Source organism: Dama dama, chromosome 33, assembly GCF_033118175.1.
Source record: "Dama dama isolate Ldn47 chromosome 33, ASM3311817v1, whole genome shotgun sequence".
In the NCBI taxonomy this organism is placed as follows: Eukaryota; Metazoa; Chordata; class Mammalia; order Artiodactyla; family Cervidae; genus Dama; species Dama dama.
Window position 1 is genome coordinate 45,628,682 of NC_083713.1, and position 19,535 is coordinate 45,648,216.

Genomic DNA, 19,535 nt, shown 5'->3' on the forward strand with positions numbered 1-19,535 from the left:
TAGATTTTTTCAGCAGTAAATGGTGCATGTTCCCTTCACTGAGATTTGAAATTGGCTTCCTCACTAGTAGCTCCCAAACCTCAAGGTACATCCAGCTTAATGTAGGAGGAGGAAGAGAAAGCAGGAGGAAGAAAGCTGGCAGCTCCATTCTGCCCCCACTCCACTGCCTACCAGGCTGGTGGTTTACACCCTAATTATGGGAACTAATGGTTTTTGAGGCTACTGTGAATCTAGAGAAGGAGGAAGGGGAACCAGCACAAGTTAAAAGCAGCACAAAGTTAAAACCAACACAAAGTTAAAACCAGCACAAAGTTAGCTATTCTCACTGAGATTCAGTTGTTTTTCCTAAATCAATGTTTCCCAGATTACTACAAGACTTTACTCTCCAGAGGTCTGAAACAGTTGACTCTGGCTTATTTTGCTGATTTTCTCATTGCTTTCATGGGGCCTGTACTTCACCATTTTCACTGACATCTCATAACATTTAGAGAATCCTGAGAACCTATTCATTCTGAATACATGTAACAATTCCTTCAAGTTCAAAGGAACAGTTAAACAAGATTCTGCAAGAATTACATTTCTCTGGAGACTTGGAGCTGGTTCTTTAAGACGTCAGGATCGGAGAACTATCGAATGGAAAAACAAGGGCATTCCATATGTATAGAGAGGCTGTGACCCAATGCCTGAACCACGAGGTTAGGGGACTAATTGCCTTCCTGACTACCCTTCTTCCTCCAGACAGGCAAGCAAGAGTTTTGAGATTCTAGCTCTGTGGACACAAAAGAGGGGTTTCCCAGAGGCAGAAAACAACCCCGAGTCCAACTTTTGGAGCTCCTGTCCTTTGTAGAAAAGATAATGGAGAAGGGATATTTAGGGCTGTTGTTTGAGGGTCTCAAGAGTTTTAAGGAAATCCTGCTTTTTGAGAGGTCATTTTGACAGGAACACTACTAAATTTCTTCAGCACTCTTCTCCATCGACTGTGAGATCTGCCTGCACTCTTGTCAAGCACTGAATGAAAACTAAACATTACCGTCACATTCAAAGATAGTAAGACACTATCTTGGAAGAACCGCCAGTAGTATTCACCAAGTTCTATGTGTGTGGAGAGAAACATGTGCCCAAACTGACTCAAGATCAAAACCAAAGAAAAATGACTCTAACCAACTGTATTAATTTATGCACCAGTGTTTTATAAGTTACATGAAATAACAATAAATGTGGAAGTTACAGTCAATGCTAGTAGGAGTAAAATGCATAAAAAATTTAAGCAACTGTTGCAAGTAAGTATCTTTTAAGAAACCTATACAATGTGCCCTGTTTAGTACTATAGAGTCAGCTGTGCCGCCTACTTCACACGTGGCGATCCATCTGCGCAGGAGCTGGCAGTGGGCACCTCGAGCAGCAGGTGCTACGCAGAAGAAGCTAGCTCTGCTTTGAAAGACTGTTAGAATGACTGATTAGCGAGAGCCAGCCAGTTGATTTCTAATAAATGACAGGGCAACTCAAACCTAGATTTCTGAGTCCAGAAAGCAAAAAGAATGTCGAGGTCAGCAGACAAAACCTGGGGAAGTAGCTCTCTTGGATCTACTTGACCACAGAGTAGATACACGGGAATTTCTCTGACCAGGTATGTAGTCAAGCCTGAATGATATACAGTGTCCACTAGAGTTCTGGTTATAACCATGTCTTGCTGTCCTTAAACCACAACTCACTGTAAGAGTCTAAAAAAAAAAGCTACAGTAATTCTGAACGAGTTCCTCAGGTTTAAGAATGTAACAGACAAGTGAGACTATATCAATCTAAAAAACACAGTAAAAGAAAGAGTGAAAGGTAACCTAGGGAATGGGAGAAAATAATTTACAAACCAAATATGTAATAAGGGGTTAATATCCAGAATATACAGGAAACCCCCACAAATCAACAGCAAAAACAAACAAAAACCATCCAATTACAGAATGGGCAAAAGGAACTTGACATTTCTCCAAAGAATACATACAAATGGCTAACAGGTACATTAAAAATGCTCACTAATCAACAGGAAAATGCAAATCAAAAGCACACTGAGAAAGCACCTCATACTGACTTTCAGGATGGCCATTATCAAAAAAGACAAGAAAAACAAGTGTTAACAAGAATAAATTAGAGCCCATGTACACTGTGGGTGGGAACGCAAGTTGCACCAGCATTATGGAAAACAGCATGGAGGTTTCTCAAACAAAAATAGAACTTCTCCACGTAATGTTGCAGCAATCCCACTTCTGGATGTTTATCTAAAAGAACCGAAACCAAGATCTTAAGAGAGGTATCTGCACTCACATTCCTTGCAGCACTATTCACAGAAGCCAAGACGTAGAAACAACCTAAATGCCCATCAATAGATAAATGAATAAATATGGATAAAATATGGTTTTAAAAAATAATAATGAGGTGGTGTGACAGAAGTGTTACCTGATGTTATGGTAGTAATCACTGCAATGTATCAACATACAAAACCAACACATTGTATAAGTTACACAATGTTACACAACAATTATCTCTCAATAAAAAATTAACTTCCATATTCACATAGACACACAATATCAAAGTCCTGAAGAACAAAGAAAGGGTTGTGAACTCCCTGGCGATCCAGGGGTGAGGACTCCGTGCATTCACTGCTGTGGCGAGAGTGCAGTCCCTGGTTGGGAAACTAAGAGCGGGTAAGGTGGGTGGGATGAATTGGAAGACTGGGACTGATATATACACTACTATGTACAAAATAGATAACTCATGAAAACCTACTCTAGAGCACAGGCAACTTTACTCAGTGCTCTGTGGGGACCTAAACGGGAAAGAAATCCAAAGAGAGAGGAAATATATTTAAGCATACAGCTGATTCACTTTGCCACACAGCAGAAATTAACGCAACACTGTAAAGCAACTATACTTCAATGTAAAAAAAGAAAAAGAAAGGGTAAGGGATGGTTCCAAGTAAAAGGATGTTACACAGACACAACTGACACAATAAACGATCCCTGTGTGGGATTCTGGACAGAGTTGGAAAGAATGTTATGGAATAGACTGGAATAACTAAACAGACTGAACTATGTAACAGTTCTGATTTTAAGAATTACACCATGGTTATATAAGAGCATGTCTTCGTTCTCAGGGTATCTACACAAAAATAATTAGGTATAAAAGGGCATGATTCTGTAACTTGTTCTCAAGTGGTTAAAGGGTACTTTTACAAAGCAAATGTGCAAATGGTAGAGTAAATTTAGGGACAAAACGTTAAAACAATTGCTGAATCTGTGTAAAGAGCATAAGGAGGAATTATTGTACTATTGTTGCCTTTTTTCAGTTTTCAATGATGTCAAAATTAAAAGTCACAGAGATAAAAAGAATAAAATTATGGTAGATACATACACTGGAATATTACACAGCCTTCAATGAAAGGAAATCTTGCAATATGTCATAACATGGATGAACCTTGAGGACATTACACTATGTGAAATGAGCCAGTCACAGACCGACAGATGCTGTATGACTCTATTTATACGAGATACCGGAAATGGTCACACTCACTGAAGTGGGGAGTAGAATGGTGGCTGCCAGGGCCTTGAGAGACGGCAGAATGGGGAATTGCTAATATAAGTATAAAGTTTCGGTTATGCAAGGTGAGAGTTCTAGAGATCTGCTGAAATAATACCTTGCCTACAGTCAACGACACTGTACCATACACTTAGACATTGTTGAGAAGGTAGATCTCCTGGTAAGGGTTCTTAGCATCATAAATAAATAAAAAATAAAAGCAGTATTCTTTAAAAAGTAACAATGGGTGATAACATAAGTAACTATAAGTAATGTGTCTATGATAATTCTAGGTGTACAGAAGACTCACTCCTGATTAAAAGCTACATGTGATCAAATCCTGAATTTCTTTCAAGATCTACATCTGCAAAGCACCAAAATCAAATGGAAACTGCTATCTAACCAGTGGTGCCTTGAAGAAAAAAAAAGTCTGATCACACATCTATTGTCTTGAAATATACTTATTTCTAGACATATTCCTACATGTGAGTTTTGTACATGTCTGCCTCTCCCTTTGAGCTCCTATTATCCAAGAACAGTATGTTACTGCAGAACCTTAAATGGAATGTTCCCTGAACTGACCTAACCCAGGCCTTCCCAGAGTCCATCAAGAAGGTTTTTGAAAATATTCTGTGAAGTCTCCATGCCAACATTTGTGAGGTTTGTAATATTTAGGTCCTATTGGCAACAGAAAAAGACAAGGTATATTTTATTCTTCTTACAAAAGTATCTTCCAAAAAAAAAAAAAAAATCTTCAAGTAACCAAACTACTCAGATATTAAACTAAATAAACCTATAAATAAAGACTAGCAATCAGAACTCCTTTGGAAGCTAATGTTAGTATTCAGCCCAATCGGAATGCAATGCCATCTGAGTATATCACATCATTTGGCATAACTGTACTAGTCTTTTATGGTTCCAAGGTCTGGACTAATAGAACTTTACCAAGATTTGGGGTTTTAGGTTTCCTCTCCCTGACTATTCAGTCAGACATGACATCACCTGGGCATATTTTTTCTATCAATTAAACTCATAAAATATTAATACTTGATGCTAAAAAAAAATGAGCCAAGCACTTTTCTGTCTCTAAAGCCAAAAGAAACAGAGCTGAAAGAGTAGAACCCAGATAGTTTGAAGTGGGAGTGAAGCAGGTGGGGGAAACAGACAAAGACACAGAGATATGTGTGGGGGGGTGTTGGTTACACAAAACTCCTAATGAACCTTTTTTTCTAATCAGTTGCTGCAATGTTCTGTTCATCTGATTCTCCTATCAGAGGACCAGGTGATAGCTAGAACAGAACCTGTAAGGTCTCATTTACATGCATTTTGAATGGAATACATGAATCAACAGGCTCCATCATATGAATGAAGGGCCATTAGTTCGAATTTTCTGTTTTTCAATTATATTCCTTTGTAAAAGGCATTTGCTATGGAGTGGCTAATTAGGATATAACCCTATGTGAAAAGTGTCCAAGGAAACTAATGCTTGTGACTTTTCAATAGAAATATTTCTATGTTCATCAATATTTGGCCCTTCTTTTCATAAACCTTCAATAAATCATTGTCAATGTGCCAAAATGACAATTCCACAGCCTGGCCTTCAACACAGCACATCAGTTCAGTTCAGTCACTCAGTCGTGTCCGACTCTTTGTGACCCCATGGACCTCAGCACACCAGGCCTCCCTGTCCATCACCAACTCCCAGAGTTTACTCAAACTCATGTCCATTGAGTCAGTGATGCCATCCAGCCATCTCATCCTCTGTCATCCCCTTCTCCTCTCACCTTCAATCTTTCCCAGCACCCGGGTCTTTTCAAATGAGTCAGCTCTTTGAATCAGGTGGCCAAAGTATTGGAGTTTCAGCTTCAACATAGGTCCTTCCAATGAACACTCAGGACTCATCTCCTTTAGGATGGACTGGTTGGATCTCCTTGCAGTTCAAGGGACTCTCAAGAGTCTTCTCCAACACCACAGTTCAAAAGCATCAATTCTCCAGTGCTCAGCTTTCTTTATCGTCAAACTCTCACATCCATACGTGTACATAACACAGTACATAAACTGGCTCTACATGACTTCCAGGCAGACTTACCTGTTCACTGTTTCCTGAACAAACCATGCAGTCTCACAGCTGACCACTGCTCCTACCGCTCTCCCTTACTCCCCTGCTTCTACCCTCTCCTCCCAACCTTCCTCATGTGTCACATGCAGACCAACTTATGACTCTTCTCTAGGTTTGGCTGTTCACTCTAGTCTCTAAGGTTCCATATAATTCGTTCCATTTATACACAAGTGATACTTAACATGTGTTAGTAGGAGCATGAATACACATATACTCTTCTCAATCAAATCGTATATAAAGACGCTGACACAGTGGAAAGAAGTTGGAAGACTCAGATTATAAATTCTGGCTCTATCACTTACTACCTACAGGTAACTTCTCTGAGCCTTCTCGTCTGTAAAATAGGGCTAATAATTCTTGAACACTTACCTACAATTTTATGAAGATATAATAAAGCAAGTATGAAAAACTCATTTATCAAGAATGAATATATTACATACAAATACATTATTCCATGTATCATTCTGTATCCTCAGCATTTAGCAATGCACCCTTCACATATTATGGATGCAATCAATCTTGCGGATGAAAGTATCAGAATGTAGCTGGAGGAATCTGCTAAGTCATCTTCAGTATTTTTTGCAACCTTTTACCATTAACATTTATTGACTACACACTACTGTGCCAAGTTCTTTACAGGAATTGTTAATCTCACAACCTATGAGTCAGGTCCTAGATCTGATCTGAGAATATGTGAGACAGATCCCCAACAATGCACTGGTCAGGTAGGCTTGTTTTTCCATTTCCACATAGCCTCTTTCAGTCAATTTTCTACTGGGTAAAAGACCCAATAAAGAAGTGGAACAAGGGAAGAAAACCTCACAGTGGAAAATGCCTGACATCTGCCAGTATGGTGCACCCACAAGCTATAATTACAACTGTCACCATTTCTACTAGCAAGGTCATTAAAATCACTTTCGAGCTGAGCATCTGGAATGTACACTCTTAACCCAAGTACTTTTTTCTCTTTTTACAACACCCAATAAAAAAGAAATGCAAAAAATCTGAAACACAACAGCCTAACACTTCAAACTTGTTTCTGCTTACAAATGTGCTGAAAAGGAAAAGTGACAATTTGTAATTACAGATTATTTTTGGAAAGTATAGGAATTTACAAAGTCTTTCTTCTAAACATGGGTGCTGCATTTTCTGCAACCTTAGATCTTCAGGTCAACTGTCTAGCAGGGTAAGGGGCATCTTCAATAGTTCCCCTTTCTCAGGTATTGGCTATAATGATCATCCATTATTCTTTTTTCTTCTACTTTTTCAGCATTTTCTCTCCTTCTAAAGTAAGTGTTACTGAAAATTTTAACCAGCATCTGCCACCTCATCTGGTGAACAGACAAACTTCAAACCTTGAGAATAACTGTTTAAATAAACTTTTCAACTTTTCCCCTTCAAGTTGGCAGATAAGGTAAATTCTTCAAGATCCTTCCATAGGGAAAACTTAGAATAAATAAAGTTACGAAAAAGGGTACACATAGAATTAATTTACCAAAGTTGGAAAATGAACAAAACTGAGTTCAATCTCCTTGTTGAGAATCAAGATAAATGTGTTTTAGCTTCTAACTATAAAACTCAAGTATATTTTTTATGTGATACTAGAACGGTCTAAGTTTAAAGGCTAGGTGATCTTCTTTGCCCAACAATAAAAATTCAAGGTAAAATGCTACTGCTAAAATAAAAACTTGTAAGAGCTTAAAAGAGCTCATCTCCTTTAAAATATCACTTACTTTATAAGCAAACTGGTACTGAGTTGGTATTTTTATAGCTGTAGATAGGATCACTGTTATGAAGAGATCAGGAAAACCGCTATGAATAGAAGTAACTATTGCAAATGAAAGCCAATGAGTCACATGCGCCCTTAGCCCATACACATGGAAATCAGTCTGTAGGAATGAGTTAGCCGCTTAGGACATAAGGTCTTTGAGCTGGGCTTCAAGTGCCTCATCAACAAAGAGTTGGACTAAATGACATCTGAGATCCTTTCCAGATTCCAGCTTTTCCCCTTTTTACTAATGGTTCAATTCCTCTTCTCATCAATCAGACACAAAGCTTCTGTTTTTTATCACTCTGATTGTCTCTGCTCTATATTCTAAGCTTTGGGTATCTCGCACGTAGGTCTAAGCACCAACTGCCTCAGCAATCTTTTGCTCCAATCAATATCCAGGGCATTTATCAGACTCTACACACGTTGTGTGATTCCCACTCCACTGCCTTCCAGATAAAAGCCAAATTCCAAAATTCCAAAAAAGAAAGGTTCTTTCTTAAGTGGCCTCTCCCTATCTGATCCATGAGTATACAGTATATGTATTTTATGTCAGTTCTAAAATCATAAAAACAGAAACTTGAAGAATCCATTCATAATCTCCTTTTCAGTAAAAATAGCCACTATCTCCATTCAATAAACCTTCTTTTCAAAGTCTTCCCATTTGCAAATGTGTGTGTGTGTCCTTAGTCATGCCTGACTGTTTGTGACCCCACGGACTGTAGCCCTCCAGGCTCCCTCTGTCCATGGAATTCTCCAAGCAAGAGTACTGGAGTGGGTTGCCATTCCCTACTGCAGGGGATCTTCCCAATCCAGGGATCAAACCTGTGTTTCCTGCATCTTCTGCATTAGCAGGAGGATTTTTTATGACTATGCCCACTGGGAAGCCCTCATTTGCAAATAGGTGAAAATAAAACTGTATCCATAGAGAACTTTCTTGTTCCTGTCATTCATTTAGGAAATCTTCACGTTTCTATATGATGGTTATCTTCTAATAGTTGTAAAAGTACATAAAATCCAGCACATTAATCAGGTCTCCATTAGGGCATTTAGCACCTTTGGGTGAAGTAGAAAAAGACACAGTTTCTGGGAAGGCTTAACAAGTCCTCTCCTGCACAGTACAATTTACATAACTCCATTTGGACACCCTGATATTAAAATAGCATATTTACTAACGGAAAAAAATCATTCTGTGAATATATAGGCAGGATCATGTTACATGACAGTTGGGGTCTGGCCACCTCACTTCAGATCCCAGGCAAGTTGCTTAACTGCTAGAGGCCTTGGTTTCCTCAGAGTGACAGTATTAACTAATAGTAGCAGGTATGTATTCTCACAGAGGCCTTGTAAGCAGTGAACAATCACAGAAGGCTCTTAGGACAGTGGCTGGCACACAGTGGACACTCAACAAATTCTATTTTTCTCCCCAATAAGAATCAATGCTACCAATATCTTTGTGCTCATTTTTAAGCAATTAAAAAAATTACTTCTATGAAAACCATTGCCAGGAAAGGATTAAAGATGTGTAAACTAGAATGTAAATTTGAACTCTTCATGTAAATCCACTAAGTATATGTAAGTGCTAACAATAGTGATGATGACTTCACAAAATGCCAGTCCATTAAGATAATAATCTCAGGAAAAAGAGTAAAATTTGTTCTAGGAAATCTCAGAAAGAAATGTTAAGTAGGAGTTAATATATATTAAAGAAAATATGGGATCATGATTTCCTTTTAGTGGGAAGGTTAGTAAGGGTGACCTGCAAGGCTTTCCCAGCTTGGTATGCCTATGACCCAGTCCCCATTAAACAGTCCTACCCCACTGCAAAGATCACAGAACCTCTGTCCCAGAGAGGCAGGATCTTCCCTCTATCCCAAAGAGATCTGATCTCTGATGTAAGATTTTGTTCATCCCATGCTCGTTCATTTTACCTCTACCTGCAACAGTCTTTCCTCACCCTGAGAAGCAACTCTGGCCATCACTCAAAGTCCCAGTTTAAATCTCCTATTCCCTCCAGATTCCTAATGCTCCACCACTTCCTTTTAAACCTTGTAATACTGATTTACTATCTATAGAAAGAAAGTGATTTTGCTCAGTCATGTCCGACTCTTTGCAACCCCACAGACTGTAGCCTCCTAGGCTCCTCCATCCGTCCATGAGATTTTCCAGGCAAGAGTACTAGAGTGAGTTGCCATTTCCTTCTCCAGGGGATCTTCCCGACCCAGGGATCAAACCCAGGTCTCCAGCACTATAGGCAGCTGCTTTTACCATCTAAGCCACCAGGAAAGTCAGCTTATTTAAGTTTAGTGGCATTAACCATGACATTCCTAAAAATTAAACATTACTTTCTCTTACCTCTGAATTAATGCAATCTTTGTCTTCCAAAATCTAGAGTGTCCATATATGCATACAAGGCATCATTTAATTTAGCTAGATCTGTAACAGAAATCTATCTTAACTGAAGGCACACCAGACTCTAAGCTTATGAGACAGCACACTCGAGATTTCCATTGCATCAATAAACATTTCTACAACTGGCTACCCTGACAAATTTATGACAGTACAGAATCTACAAGTTGATACAATGCCAGGTGAATGTCATGTCATAAAATGCTTAACCATCTATTTTAAGTATTTTTAAAACACTAAATATGAAAAGGAGAGTGCACCATTAGTATTTTGTTTTGAAAGTAGAGCGCTTCTCCTTTTCTTCAATCAAGCCACCTTTATTGTCTTTTTTTTATATAAAGTGTTTTAAATTTCTTGAAATCTCATTTCTTCCTCCAAGTTTAACTAATCCTTTTGTCAAGTGATATAGGATAAGATTACTGAATCTACATTATTATCTGGGGATGGGGATGAGGGAACTAAAATCTGCGTTTGGATACAGAATACATATTCTAAGCAAACAAAACTACCAGAATACATCTCTACAGAATGTGACTGTCTTTTTATCTGCCCAAAAAAAAAAAAAACTAATATTAGTTAAAATGCAGTACTGCTTGAAGGCTCAAACTCTTAAAATGAAGAATCATAATATGATAAGAGAAAGAATCAAAGTTTAAAAGGCACTGGGCTTTATCCAAGTACAAGGTGATGGAATGAAGCCACGCAGTTATCATACTATAACACGGAGAGCAGGTACCACGCTCTGCTGTCATGTGCTACAAGCTCTCTTGGGTGTCATTGTCATTGTCATCCATGACTTACAAGATGTTCTGGTTTGAAGACTTGTCATCAATGTGTAAATTGAAGGTTGCTCCAGAGGCAACAAGGGGAGAAGCAGCTCTGGTGGCATTTGAACTGAAGATACTCAGGCAGAGAAACTAATCTGGTGGTGACGGGAGAGATGAATGGAACCGGAGGAAGAGGAGACAGGAGGACAAGAAAGGACAAGAGAGAGGAGGAGTTGATGATCAGAAATGACGTGAAGAATGAAAAAGAAGACCAACAAAAAGAAAGTAAAAAAGTGGAGGCAGGAGAAAAAAGAAAGGGGAGAGAGGAAGGAGAAGGAAGAGAGAAAAAAAAACACATATATAAACAATCTTTGAAAATCGCCCAGTTGTGTCCAACTCTTTGTGACCTCATGGACTATACACAGTCTATGGAATTCTCCAGGCCAGAAAACTGGAGTGGGTAGCCCTTCACTTCTCCTGGGGATCTTCTCAACCCAGGGATCAAACCCAGAGTTCCTGCACTGCATGCAGATTCTTTACCAGCTGAGCCACAAGGGAAGCCCAAGAATACTGGAGTGGGTAGCCTATCCCTTTCTCCAGTGGATCTTCCTGACCCAGGAATCGAACTGGGGTCTCCTGCATTGCAGCGGATTCTTTACCAGCTGAGCTATCAGGGAAGCCCAACAATCTTTGGGTATGTGAAAAGCAGCATGTTCCATATTCCTGTACCTCTGGTTGCTGTTTTTACAAGTTAGAGATGCTATCAAATGACCAAATACAGAATTAGAATCCATTAGACCTGGAATATACTGATACCCATTGTTTAAAAACAAAAATTGAAGCTTCAAGTCAACAAGTATCATGAAAGTTATTGCTACATTGGTTTTTCTTTTTGAGAGCTCATGAAGGAGTCAAAGGAATTTCAAATGTTCCATTCCTAAGCCTGAAACTGTTTAAACACAGAAAAAGAACACAATGCTGGTTTCTTAGCTGGTCAACACACCTGCCAACCAGAAATGTCATAATGGTTCCCAAGTTTCTCAAAACAGTATTTCCATCATGTCTCTCTATATACTTTGGGTCTTTTTTTTTTTTTTTTCCAATTTAAAATGAATTCTATGGGAGGGAGGATTTAGAGGGAGGGGACATATGTATACCAATGGCTGATTTATGTTAATGTATGGTAGAAACCAACATAATACAGTAAAGCAATTATCCTGCAGTTAAAGATAAATAACTTCTTGTTAAGGTGGTAGCTGGCCAGTATATGATACTTTCCAGGTAAAAAATGATGAAAAAGCAAATTAAAATGTACTCTTGTCAATTAAATTCTTTACACATCACTATAGCTATATCAATGGTAAGACTTTCCATTTGGGTTACAAAGTGATTAGGGAGTTCTTCAGGCACAACTGGTGCTCCTGCAACTTCCCAATCAGTCCACATAATCCTCTGTTCATATGTTAAGCTGATGCAGACTGGTAGGTTATATACACCTTGTGTGTGTGTGTGTATGCGTGCATGCACTCAGTTGTGTCCAACTCTTTGCAGCCCCGTGGACTACATATAGTCCACCAGGCTTGACTGTCCATGGGATTTCCCAGGCAAGAACACTGGAGTAGGTTGCCATTTCCTACTCCAGGGGATCTTCCCAACCCAGGGATTGAAACTGCATCTCCTACATCAGCAAACAGAGTCTTTACCACCTGAGAAACTTGTACGTGTGCTATGTTTAGTCGCTAAGTCATGGCTGACTCTTTGCGACTCCACGGACAGCAGCCCACCAGGCTCCTATAGCCCTTGACCTATTGCAAAAATCGTGAGATGAATTGCCACACAATTCTTCATTATTATTATTATTGAATTATTCCAAAGCTGTTAATATTTTTGGCATTTCCAAACAAGGAAAATCTGCATGGCTGATAAGAAGCATAATATTCAAACATCAAATCCTGAGCAGAACTGAATTTATAAAGACTTAACTTTCCATGACAAAAACCCACCAAGCTCTACAGTAGGTATGAGTGAATGAACAATTTCAGGGATATTATACTCAGCAGTAATACAGGTGTTCACCCCCATCCTCCCTTAGCATGGTGGTATTTCAACCAAAACTGACAGGAGAAGGAATCTGTAGGAGGAAACAGAAAGTTGACAATGGAGAGCACAACCAACCGAAGGAATAGTGCTTAAAGGCCTCTCTTTAATAAAAATAATTACTGCACCTGACTAAGAACACAACCCACAGAAGACACACCTGAGTTACCATAGGAAGAAGAGAGGAGAGGAGTAGGGTTTAAATAACAACAAGAAGTTCATGAGATTCTCAGATCTCAATGGGCTGACTCTACCCAGCAAACAGAGTCCAGGATGTCAGCATCTCCTTGGTTTCAGGAACTTATCTGTGTATGGAGACTGCTCTGTTGTGTCATTTGGAAGCAGAATTTTCTTTCTGTGCTGAATGAAGGAGTAGTATTTGCAGTGAGCTACTTAAAGGCATTGAGTAGTGCCCAACAGATGATCCCATGAACTCCTGTAGGAATCTGCATTTGGAATTGTCGACAACACCCGTACTGTGGGACAAGACACGAGTGATACATACACAGCCCAGGATCCTCAGCAGAAGCTGTCCCAACGTATCCTACCAAACCCGCCTGTTCCTGAATCCAGGCACTCACCGCAGGGCAGAATGTCTTCCCGAGCGGGACACACTGTTACCCACGGGGGAAGGCAGGTTGCTTCCTCTGTGCAGGTCCTCAATGGACCGACTCCAGGGCTTTGATTTGTCCACCGAGCTCTCCATAGTGCTCTCCACACTTTCAAAGTCAAAACTAAAACAAAAAAGAAATGCCACTCAAGACTTAATTCAGATTCACACAAACACATGGATGTGCAAAACTTGCTCCTTCCAATTACACATCTGCACCTTAATATGGGTAGTTTTTGCAAACAAAGAAAACTGATAATGGAATACAACTGAATTTCCATGGACTGTGTGTTAGCTTCAAAAATACAGAATGACAACTAGCAATGTGTTATTTGCATCTTATTATAAGGCTTGCTGACTTACTGATTACTAATGAGCTCTGGTGGGATAGGGAAAAAAGATCTTAGAGCTGTCTACATTTTGCTTTAACAAGTCAATATGTTAGGCTTATACTAATTTATTCCTACCCATCAATTTTCACTGAGCGTTTTCTCCTAGTGTGTTGGCAAATGTGCTTTTCCAACCATATGTGATACATTACTTGCAAAGTTACGAATTTGCTTTGATTTTGGAATCTCTCCCCAGTGCGGTGCTCTTTAAAGTAGGGATGTTGTTTCTCTGGCACATTTTTGAGGTTATTACTCATGTTAACCATGTTAGAATAAATGGCTAGTTAAATTGCTCATCCTTGTATAATTTTAGGAACAAATTTTTAACACACAGGCCTCTGTGTTCTATGCATTTTTCCCCTGCCAAAGTTAGTAGCTGTACTTTCTCAAAAATATATTCTATCAATGGTTTCTACCCATAGTTCCAACAAGCAACACCTGACCAGGTAGAAAATAAACAGAATGCAGCTATAATTAGTATCATCTGTAAGATTTTGGAGGCTATCATGGAAGAAACATCAATAACACATATTGGAAATAGCAAGTATGACTTTTTATACAAGTATGACTGCCAAAAGAAAATATCTGCTTAGAACGACCATCTGTAAACTAAGTGATGCTCTCCATCTATTAAAATCTAATCCAGATAACAGATGGATGCACAAAGTCACTGAATGGGTCTAACAGTTCTGTTGTTCCTTAGGATCCAGAAACCAGTGAACAGAAAAGAGGTGGAATTGAGTAATCAAACAGATCCTTAAGTATTAAAATAGAAGCCTATAATTGACATCAGAGAAGGTAAGCCCAGGGGCATCCTAAGATCATCCATGTCATGAAGACTCCTGCTAAGTCATTCTGCAGCCCCGACATGTTCAGCCGTTCAGCATCCTTATGCTCCTCTCAGCTCATCCCCCCCACCCCCTCACTGAGCAGAAAAAGGAAACACGCAACTTGGTGAATGCTCCTGTTTCAGGGAGGCTGCATGAGTTTGCTGTTTCACATTACATGGGAAAGAAAATTGCCACATGCTAAGGAATAGCAAGAAATTTTTCTGGCCCATTTAGTTTCAAGAAAGGATAAAACATAAATTACTTATCTACATATAATTGTCTAATTAAAGCAAAAACAAAACTAATAAGCAAAGACTGTAAAGTTAATTCTAAAATTAAAAAAAGTACAAGATTAAGAACCAAAAGCTCTGAGTTCTTATTTTTTTGTTGCTGTTGTCTTTGTTCTTGGACTTCAAATTAGAAAAATTCCCTTGGAGAAGCACGACCTTTTTCCACTGGTCTTATGAGTAGGTGCATTTGGGAAAGCTGGTCTATAAGTTCTGATGTGATGGGGTAAAAGGTTGATTACAGCAAACATACTACAAATAGTATGCAATTCTTTTCCATTATTCCTGAAGTTTCTTAGTCCTTCCTTAGTTCCTTATTAAATATTATTCCAGATTTTAAAATATGCAATAGGATAATACTTCTATTTCATTTTGCCATATAATACGAAAAGTAGGGGAGATTAGCAGTTTTTGATGTAATAGAGGTAGATAAGAAACAACCTTTGGAAGAGTATACTATAAACAATAGCATTATATTTCAGAGGACAATTTCTCATGAAGATAAGAACTTATCTGTTGAATTTTCTTATTATAGTCCATATCATATACAAGGCTATCAAAACTGAAACTCATCAAGCCAGTTTCAGTTAACACTTTGGTTTCTGCAGCAACAAGGTAGGAATAATTACAGCTTTCTCTTCACCAATTCTCAAGGAAGTGATAAGGATTATAAGATAACACGTGATTACAGCTTAAAGTGGAGCAATAGAAAAAACAAGTTCCTGCTTTGAAAAGAAGAGTTGAGAAGAAAAAAAGCACCATCTAGGCCAAAATGACTTCCAATAAAATTAAAAATAATACATATTATTTCCTTAATGTGTGTGTGTGAGAGTGTCCATCTGTGGATATTGGAATAGTTTTCGATTAAAGAGGGAAAGTGGGGAAGAGAATGCATCATTCAAACGTACACTTTTCATTCCTATTGTAAGTCTTTCCAGAAGCCTAGCAAATGAGAAAACTGTGAACCAACAAAAGCAAGGTGAAATAAGTACAATTTTTTCTTCCCCGTTTTTTCCTTTTACCCCCTATAGAGGGAAAGTCAAAACAGTATAAATATATATAAATTTAAAAAGGAAAACACCTCTTGCTTACCCCATTTCCTCCACTCCCACTATGTTTAGTATCTATTTCTGCATTAATTTTCTCTGTATTCACTAGCACATACAAATATACACATACAAGTTGTTTTTTAATAAAAAAGGAGTCACTCTTCTGTACCTTGATTTATTCACTCAATAATATATCCTATACCTCTTCCAATCATTGCTAGAGTATTCTGCCATATGAACATACGAAACCTGAGCACTTAAGAAAGCACTTCTTTTGAAATAAGGACTCCTCTAAGGGCGATCCTACTCCCGTTTTATTTTTGCCACAAAAGCATTTCTACCAACAATTATGTGATTTGCTTTTAGTTACTTGAACAGAAACAAACCTCTTTAAGCCTTACCACATCTGCTTCTGGGTTTTTCCCCTCAGTGTGGTATCTAATTTTACCACTGAGCTGCATCTTCTGTGACCACATAAAATTTAAAAGGAAACAAGCCAGGTTTTACTTACGTTACTGCATACTGTGCAAATGATAGATATTCTACCAGAACATCGAGACCTTTGTTTTCTTCATTCAGAAACTCTCTGACCCATCTGTTTGGGAAAAAAAGAAATTCATTGGCAAAGATTATCATATGACTGAACTGAACTGAACTACCATAAAGGGCTTTCCCAGGTGGCTCAGTGGTAAAGAATCTGCCTGCCAATGCAGGAGATGAGGGTCCAATCCCTGGGTTGGGAAGACTCCCTAGAGGAGGAAATGGCAACCTACTCCAATATTCTTGCTTGGAAAATCCCATGGACAGAGGAGCCTGGTGGGCTACAGTTCATAGGACTGCAAAGAGCTGAACACGACTGAGTGACTTAGCATGCACTCCCAGGAAAAGGACACAATGAAAACTTGTTTTTCCATCAGAAACATCTGCTGCCTGAAAGGAACTACAACGTTAAGCCTAGACTCTCTCACAGAAGGAAGGAGCTTTCAAATATGGCCACTCAGAAAACCACGACGTTTCCGTGTGAGTGACTGGGGGCAAAAAGTGTATGAGTCCCTTCTGTGTATTTCACTGCTTAGTAGAATGAGGATAACAGGTAAGAAACTTTCTAAATGAGGAACTTGCTGCTGTCCTTTTTCCACCACAACTGATCGACAGACGGCTTGTTCGGGAGCCAAGACTGCATGGGGAATCAGGCAGACTGGGGACATGACGACATAACCACTGAAATCCAGGCCTGATTCCAAATCCACATTCAACTCCTTCTTGGCACACGATGCTGTAGTAAACACTCAACTAGCCAATGAGAGACCAGTGTTTATGGGCTTCTGGAAATTCCATAGGGGTAATGATTGCTTAGTTTTTTCCATGAATGTGAAAACCTTTTAAAAAGTCGCAGGCAACACACACCAACCGACCTGAGATGTGACAAACATGTTGTTTAAAATCATTTAAAAATAATATCAGTTTGCTTTTGAGTGGTGGATTTGAATGCAGTTCTCTGAGAATTTGTATACATTTTTATTTGGTCTTCACAATAATTCACAGAAGATGAAGCAGAGTGGTCAGATACTGAGGATAAACACCTGTTACCCTATGTCCCAGATCTCCTCCAGAATATCCACCTTCAAAGAACACATAGTATCCCATTAAGCCTGTACAGCATTGGAAATTTCAACAAATAGTAAGTAAATGCGTCTGCTATACTACCACAGAAATGAATCTTGGGGTATATGTGCCAAAAGCAGTCCAAAATGGCTGCTTTCCTCCATGAACACCGAGCCATACTGTCCACCAGTTATGGACACTATGGCTCCTACGGAAACCAGTCTTGAAGCTGTAAGAACAATGGCTGGACAATTCTACTTGTGTCTGAAAGGATGAGCAGTCCCTTAAGGTTTTTGTCTTAAAGGAAAAAAAATCAATCTGTTGGACTCAGAATGCCTTTCTTTAAAATTTTGTTTGCAGGGGGATTTTGTTGTTTTATCCTCAAGCACATCCTTTCCTCTGGTCCTATCACCTGCATAATGTAACCTCAGGTCTGCAGGTAGGTCCAGAAAATGGTAAGGTGGAAAATATAGACAGCTTGCATCATCCTTCCCCCAGTGCCCAAGCAGTCCATCACAAAATGTATGCACTTAACACAGCCATGTGCAAAAAGAGACCTAGAGGGGAAACACTGGCAAAGAATACATGATCTGTTGGGTCTCACAAAGTGGCTTTGTTAGGAGAGCCAACCAGAACTAAGGGGCTGGCCACTGGGAAAGGCTAGAGTTCCCTTCACACCACCACCTCATACATGATCTCAGTGTCTGCTTCCAGATCCTTATTTTCATTTCATTTATTTTAAATTACTCCCTATGTGGCTAGGTCTCAGAAGACATGGGGCATCCTTAAAACTTAAAAATAAAAAAAAAATATCTTTTTTTCCTTTTAAAACTGGTAGGAGACTAAAGAAAGGTTGGAACTCACTATTGAATTGGATGACTACCTTTGCTCTTGAAATTCAAGCCCTTTAGCACTCTCTGTGGCTTTCCCATTGGTTGGGTCTATGGGCTCTGAGGGCATGATTTAAACTAGCCCTCCGCAGTGGGGGCACAGCAGAAAGCCCCAGAGCTGGGCGGGGCAGGGAGGGGGGTCATCTTTTTAAACTGAAAGAAAACCACAGAGTCCAGACTTTTCAGAGTGTTCTTGATTTCACATAGTCTATGTGGCCCATATTTGTTGTTGTTGTCCAGTCGCTAAGTCGTGTCTAACTCTTTGTGACCCCATGAACCGCAGCACACCAGGCCTCCCTGTCCATCACTAACTCCCGGAGTCTACACAAACCCATGTCCATCGAGTCGGTGATGCCATCCAACCATCTCATCCTCTGTCATCCACTTCTCCTCCAGCCTTCCATCTTTCTCAGCATCAGGGTCTTTTCAAATGAGTCAGCTCTTTGCATCAGGTGGCCAAAGTATTGGAATTTCAGCTTCAACATCAGTCCTTCCAATGAACACTCAGGACTCATCTCCTTTAGGATGGACTGGCTGGATCTCCTTGCTGTCCAAGGGACTCTCAGGAGTCTTCTCCAACACCACAGTTCAAAATCATCAATTCTTCAGTGCTCACCTTTCTTTATAGTCCAACTCTCACATCCATACACGACCACTGGAAAAACCATAGCCTTGACTAGACGGACCTTTGTTGACAAAGTAATGTCTCTGCTTTTCAATATGCTGTCTAGGTTGATCATAACTTTCCTTCCAAGGAGCAAGCGCCTTTTAATTTCATGACTGCAATCATCATCTGCAGTGATTTTGGAGCCCAGAAAAATAAAGTCAGCCACTGTTTCCACTGTTTCCCCATCTATTTCCCATGAAGTGATGGGACCAGATGCCATGATCTTAGTTTTCTGAATGTTGAGCCTTGAGCCAACTTTTTCACTCTCCTCTTTCACTTTCATAAAGAAGCTCTTTAGTTCTTCTTCACTTTCTGCCATAAGGGTGGTGTCCTACGCATATCTGAGGTTATTGATATTTCTCCCGGCAATCTTGATTCCAGCTTGTGCTTCCTCCAGCCCAGTGTTTCTCATGATGTACTCTGCATATAAGTTAAATAAGCAGGGTGACAATATACAGCCTGACATACTCCTTTTCCTATT

The 19,535-nt window shown here is 39.4% G+C and overlaps 1 protein-coding gene across 6 annotated transcripts in view; it reads right to left on the reverse strand.

Moving 5' to 3' along the window:
• FMNL2 (formin like 2) overlaps positions 1-19,535 on the reverse strand; it is a 326,152-nt gene that overhangs the window by 73,497 nt on the left and 233,120 nt on the right. For 5 of the 6 annotated variants that reach the window (XM_061135288.1, XM_061135290.1, XM_061135289.1 and 2 more), the window contains exons 5-6: positions 16,404-16,487; positions 13,309-13,461 (exon numbers count right to left, since the gene is read on the reverse strand). In XM_061135288.1, the coding sequence (XP_060991271.1) occupies positions 13,309-13,461; positions 16,404-16,487 (237 nt within the window). The remainder of the gene's footprint in view (positions 1-13,308; positions 13,462-16,403; positions 16,488-19,535) is intronic. The other variant, XM_061135292.1, reaches the window with a different exon arrangement.